Here is a 6,119-nt window from a genome sequence, read left to right as displayed (position 1 = left end):
CGATTTTTTTAAATCAGCAAAATTTCAATCCAACTCGAGTGAAAAAGACATACAGTACACACTCACTCTCCCACACACTGGAGCAGCAGATGTGGAGATAAAAAAAAAAAAACAGCCCTCTCCTTTATTGCTGTGCAAGCCACTGAGGTGGTAAAAACATGTTTTCTGTGCTTTCTTAAAATTTCCTCATGACGTCAGAGCAAACCAACCACTGGAAAATGCACATTTGGAAAGAATGGGGTTTCACAGCTCCAACACCCCCCCAGAACAAACCTTTAGTCATGAAAGTCCCCTTACATACTCTTCACCAGCCGAAGTACAGATGAGAACAAAATTATTATCACCTGTATGAAATTTCTAATTTTCCCTATTGCTTTTGTAACAGAGCAATCTTGATAATCCCAAAGCAAGGATATACAAAGTGGTCACAGCATTTCCAGGTGTCAACAACTGGAGTGAGAAGTATCATCAAGAAATTAAAAGAGAGTCACAGAGTACAGAACGAGCCTGGCAGAGGTAGGAAGCCAAAGATCTCAAAGACTCTGGAAAGAAAATTTGCCAACAACTGCCAAGACACCATTGAATGACTTAGTCAAGTAGGGAATTGTAGTCTCCAAGAAGACTATCACTCGAACCATGTACAGGAGTGGATTGGGAGGTTGCAGAGCAAGAAAAACTTCTGCAGAAGAGACAGATGAAAGTATGTTACTAACAACTTGGAGAAATAATAAGCGTACTGGAAGCGTGTCCTTTGGTCAGATGAGATGAAACTAGAGCTCTTCGGCCACAGAGACTCTGCTTACATTGTAGGCCTACAACCAAAGAACACCGACCCCACAGTGAAACACGGTGGTGGGATTATTAGGCTGTGGGGATGCTCCAGTGCATCTTGAACTGAGGATCTCATCAATGTGGAAGGAACTCTATCTTGCAACACAGGAATGACCCAAAACACACATCGCTCCTGGGGAAGAACTCGACTGAGAAGACCAAAGTGAATATTATTGACTGGACTACACAAAACCCTAAATTGGATCCTACCTAAAATCTGTGGGATGAACTGAAGACCAAGTTCCATGCCAGAAGGCCATCGAATCTGTAGGAGCTTGAGAGATTCACCAAAGAAGAACATGCAGGTGGTTATCCAGCAAAAGGGATTCACAGTTGACTTTTTACATCAACTGGGCTAATAATTTTGGCACTGATAAGTAAAATAACATAAGCATCCAAAATAAAACTAGGATGTTTGGAAAAGCTTTGTTAAAAATTGCCTGCTCTGTGTATCAGTACTTTGGAAAAAGGGGAGGCTAATAACTCTGTCCTCATCTGTATCTGTTGGTTTTGCCCAATTTGTACAATGCAATTGTTCCAAATGAGCTCAGATATGGAAAAGTGTACAAAAAAGAAAGTGCAACAAAATATAATATTTAACTGATAATACAGCCGGTTAACAGTGCTGTGTTAGTATAGTTTTTGCAGCGCTTTAGAACAATCTTACACATCATCGCCCATTAACTGTAAACTGTTCTTTAGTCAGTACATGCCACACTCCACAATGGACTAAAACTATGCAAATTCACCATATCAACCTCCACTTTCAAAAAAGTTGATCATAAACTCAAACATGTAGTGTACTAACAGCAGACAGCAGTGTAAAAACAACACAAAAAGTGCAGGAAACAAATCACATTACAGCAGTATTTTCCCTTAGTAATTCATCTCTGCATAGATTTCATTTAAGACACACACAGGTGAGAACTTAGAACAGTACTATGAAGGGGAGAGAGAAGATGTACTTTGATTCGGCGATGCCTCCAGCTGTGGGCTTCTCCCAGTGCGTGGGTGTGGAGGAATCAGTAGGGAGCTCGGGTGTTCAGCAGTCATTCAAGGCTCTCACAGAGGCACTTATAATGGGATATAAAAGGAAACAATTAGTATTTGATCACCTGTCAAACAGGAAATCAGCATTAGCATTGGTAACAAAGAAAAAGCTGGCTTCAACTGAGATTTTGACATGTGTGGCTGCATTTGCTGGAATTTAATAGCTTACACCTAATCCATCAATTGGAATTCATTCCACAGTTTCAATTAGTGCATTACAGCAGCAGGAATGTTTGGCCAATCCGCTTCCACTGTCACCACTTCTTTGTTCACCAAAGGCAGTTTCTCATTTTAAAACCAAGCTGACATAAGAAGAAAAACATCAACCATGCCGCTGACATTAGCTCTAATTTGTGCTTTTTGTTTTTTTAGACCAGACAAACTGAAAGGATTTTATTTACAATTCCACATAACATAATAATTAATTTCAGAGTGCAATGTGACCTTTAAAACAGGCCTCAGGGAAAGCTCCGTGCCTACCCAGTGAGGTGGTACTGTATCGCGTCCGCTGCAGAGTGGCGTAACCCGGCTTGTCCGCCAGCAGGACGCGGTGAGCTGCAGGGATCGTGACTTCTCCGTTCCTCTGCAGGGAGGCGCACCTGCGAAATGTCAAATCTAGTTTCGTCTGGATGTTGCTGGAGCTGTGAGCGCGTTTGATGTCGACAGGGTCATGACTTCCAGCCTTTCCGTTGACCAGCTGGACTTTGCAGTTATGGCCATCGCAGTTGGGCCCACCGGCGCCTTTCCTCTCTTCTAGTGCCGCAGCAGTCAGAGTCCCGTTGGAGAGGGACAGCTTGGCTAAATTGCTACTCGCCAGCCTTCCCAGATCTTCATGGTCTTTCAGGCGCTTCTCTTGCCCCTTGACTGGTGACCTTGGAATGTCTTTCTTCAAGAAACCGGGCTTAAAAAAAGAGAAGAGACTTTCTTGGCTCCGACCTTCATGTCCTCTTTGCACCCTCCTGTCCTCAGGCTGAAGGACCATCTGTAACAAGTCTTTTTGTGCCCTGGGAGTCGCCCCTATGTGGACCTTAGATCTTCTCAGTGTAGAATCTCTGCTCGGGGGTGCGCTGTGGCTGAACTGACCGCCTAGAATGGCCCCTCTCTGTAGCTGGAACTCCAGGGTCCTGCCCTGGTCTGGCCTCGCTCTCTTAGATGATCTCCTTCTCAGAGAATCATCATCTCGAGCTTTGACATCTTTGCTGCCATTATCGCCTCCATGGCCGATGTTTCTCTCTGCAAAAGTTCTGCTCTGTCCCTCTGGTATTTTGGGGGAGTAACAACTTTCAGAGCTGACTCTGTCTGTACAGCTGAGGCTGCTGCCGCTCGGTGAACTGCAGTCCTGTCCTGCTTCAAAGACTCTTCCATGGGGGTTTCTTTGTGGCGGGGTAGCCACCAGCGTGATGATGGGGTCTTTGGTACATCTTGGACGCCGACCGGACTCGAGATACTCCACCAGCTCTCCAGATTGAGTCTGGGCAGAGTGCTTGATACGGTCTCTGGAACCAAAGGACCACCTCAGTGGGAGAACTTTGTTCAGGGTGTCCTTGGGCTTAGTTGGCGATCTCATGCTTACACTCCTGCCCTGGTACCCTCTGACAAACTGATTGTTTTCTGACCCATCTATAGGAGACAAGACACGAGACAAAGTTTAAAAAAAGAAATTGACATGACCTGGATAGATTATTGTTATACCAGAATGCAAAAAATGCTTCCAAGGAGGAGGAGAGTTTAGGATGATATATTTGTAAAAATCTGCATGAATCTGCAAATTTTGCATGATTAACAAAGTCAAAATAGTCCTTATTTAAAGTTGGGGAAAAACTTATTTGTAGGTCTCCTGAGTTACACAAAAATGAACAATCTCTGACTTTCATAGTAGTTTCATTTTGATGGAGAGAGACAGAACATCAAAGAAAAATGCAGAAAAACACATCACATAAACATTATCTATTGATTTGCATGTAACTGAGTGAAATAAGTATTCAACAACCAAACCAGAGTCTGACTCTCAGAGATTGTGGTTGTGTTAGATTGGTGTGAATGAAGCACACAGAATACATTTCATCCATTCCAACCTCTCCACCACCTCTCCACTCACTGCTTAATTTATTTTTTAATGAAATTAAATAATTCACATTGATATATTTTTAAAATATCTTTTTTTTTTGGGCAAGACCAAAAAACTGTCAAAGGACGTCAGGGTCAAGATTATAGACCTGCACGAGGTTGGAATCACATCAAGATCATCAGCAAGAACAACAATAAAATACTAACTCAAAACAAGGAATTGTTTTCTCCTTTTGTTAAGATGAGAAAGGAGTTAACCAAGCTTTCCATAGCTTATCATTGAGACTGGATGCATTTGAATACAAGTCCTTTGGTAACAATGTAGCACTGTAAACTATAAAATGCACCTCATCTTTTACTCTTAAAGGGTTTTTTTTGCCTTCTTGTGTTTTATACAATATACCAACTATACACATTAGTCCAGATACCTACATGTTTCCACTGTTTTGGGAGGTTCATCTCTAAACACTGGCAACTCAGGAGACTCAGGGGCTTGTACGGCTCCCAGAGATCCTGGCACAGGTCCTCCTGACACCACACTGCCCCTCTTACTGCCCCCTGTCAGCCGGACCAGCCAGTGGTCAGAGGCGGACGAGCTGGTGGAACCTAAACAGAGGAATGAAAATAATTTGTTTTGTTGCTCTGCAGTCCAATAATAAGCATGCACATTAAGAGAAAAAGACCAACTACAGCTCCATTAGAAGAAGCAATCCTGCATCGAGATGGCAACAGATCTGTGATTGTGGAGTAGTATCTATTTTCATCCATTAGGAAAAACAGACATTAGGTAGAAACTATGAAAAAGAGCGTCTCTGTGACTCATGTAAATAGAGACTGGCAGCAGGTCTTGTTGGCTATTAGCTACAACACAAGATGAGGCAGTGAAAATGAACACTGATGGGGCTAAAAATAGAGTTTTTACCAGATAATGAGGGTGTGAGGTGCAATGACACTCTCATGTTGCCTCCATTAGTTTTATATTATATGAATGAGGTGTAGCAGATTCCAGCCAACTAATAATAGCAAGGCACTCTGCAGCATCTGAAAGGACTGACCTGTGACTGAGGAGCTGGCAGACCAGGGGGGGATAGTGTTTCTCCTCTGGTAGAAGAGGATGTAGGCTCCACGTGTGCACACCTCCGCCTCTGGAACTGGCTCAGCGCTGCTGTCATCATAACTGTACCACTGGCCGTCAACAGAGTTCCTGCAATAGGCTGAAATTACAATGGAAAAAGCAGAGAGACCAAACTCTTTGATTTCTGCTAGGCTCCGGCGAAAGGATGTCACTGCAGTTGTTTCTTTATTTGACTAATTAATGAGTGAAAAAGTGGTACACAGATGGGTGTGTCTGTGGGAGTTTGCTCATAAACATACACAGGAAAATACACAATGCATGGGTAATTGGATCCTTAACTGTCTGTTCAGCTTTCTATTAATACCCATGCTGCGGCTAATGACCAAGGCAGCTGATAATATGAATGCTTTTCTATGTCTTTGCCACAGGGTGTCCTCACTGGGCTTTTAAACAGATTGGGCTCTTGTATGGATCCTTTCTGAGACTTGGGATGGCTCAAACTGGAAGTTCTGGAACAGCTCATTTCTGGCAGCTTGTCTGAGATGAGTGCAAGTCAATTACACTGTTTCTTCTCGCACTTGATGTAATTCTTTTTTACCCAAAGTCCTCTCAGTTAAATCCTTTGAGTTTCTATTTTTTTATTCTATTGCTTACTTGCAGTCATTTAGTTGTAGGCAGAGGACCTGTTTATGAATCAGACTTACATCAATCAGCATGTCAGCTGGCGTCTAATGATGGTGGTGGTCATGCTGTTTGTTTCTGCTTCTTCAAGAAGATCATTTTCGGGGCTTACAATGTCAATTTTTATTTTATGGAAGACTTGCCGAGGTTAATTAAGATCCTTGCTGTCTTTTTTTATTTTCTTTAAAGTCACGCCGATGTGCAAGTTTGCCCAGACAGAGCCATTTAGCATGCACTGAAGATCTTTTTCTGTGTGGGCGATGTTAGTGCCGTCATCTACATATTGCAACTCCACGAGGGCTGTGTGGGAGAAATCGGTCTTGGCCTTGAAATCATTTTATTTCATCGCCTAGCTTGAGCAGGCGACCCATATATCATAAGGCTACTGCAGAAACCTGAGTTCTATCTATCCCAG

At 42.9% G+C, this 6,119-nt stretch overlaps 1 protein-coding gene across 1 annotated transcript in view; it reads right to left on the bottom strand.

Moving 5' to 3' along the window:
* Window positions 1-1,617: 1,617 nt before the first annotated feature.
* Window positions 1,618-6,119, bottom strand: part of usp43b (ubiquitin specific peptidase 43b) — an 88,677-nt gene continuing 84,175 nt past the window's right edge. The window contains exons 13-16 of the mRNA XM_085351411.1: window positions 5,004-5,162; window positions 4,381-4,554; window positions 2,362-3,501; window positions 1,618-1,904 (exon numbers count right to left, since the gene is read on the bottom strand). Coding sequence (XP_085207537.1) covers window positions 1,894-1,904; window positions 2,362-3,501; window positions 4,381-4,554; window positions 5,004-5,162 — 1,484 coding nt within the window. The 3' untranslated portion in view covers window positions 1,618-1,893. The remainder of the gene's footprint in view (window positions 1,905-2,361; window positions 3,502-4,380; window positions 4,555-5,003; window positions 5,163-6,119) is intronic.

This window comes from Diplotaxodon limnothrissa, linkage group LG4 (assembly GCF_057381915.1).
Source record: "Diplotaxodon limnothrissa isolate DT_005_m linkage group LG4, D_limnothrissa_male_GT1.1, whole genome shotgun sequence".
Classification (NCBI taxonomy): Eukaryota; Metazoa; Chordata; class Actinopteri; order Cichliformes; family Cichlidae; genus Diplotaxodon; species Diplotaxodon limnothrissa.
Note: the sequence above shows the minus strand (reverse complement) of the source record. Positions and strands in the feature narration are given on the sequence as shown.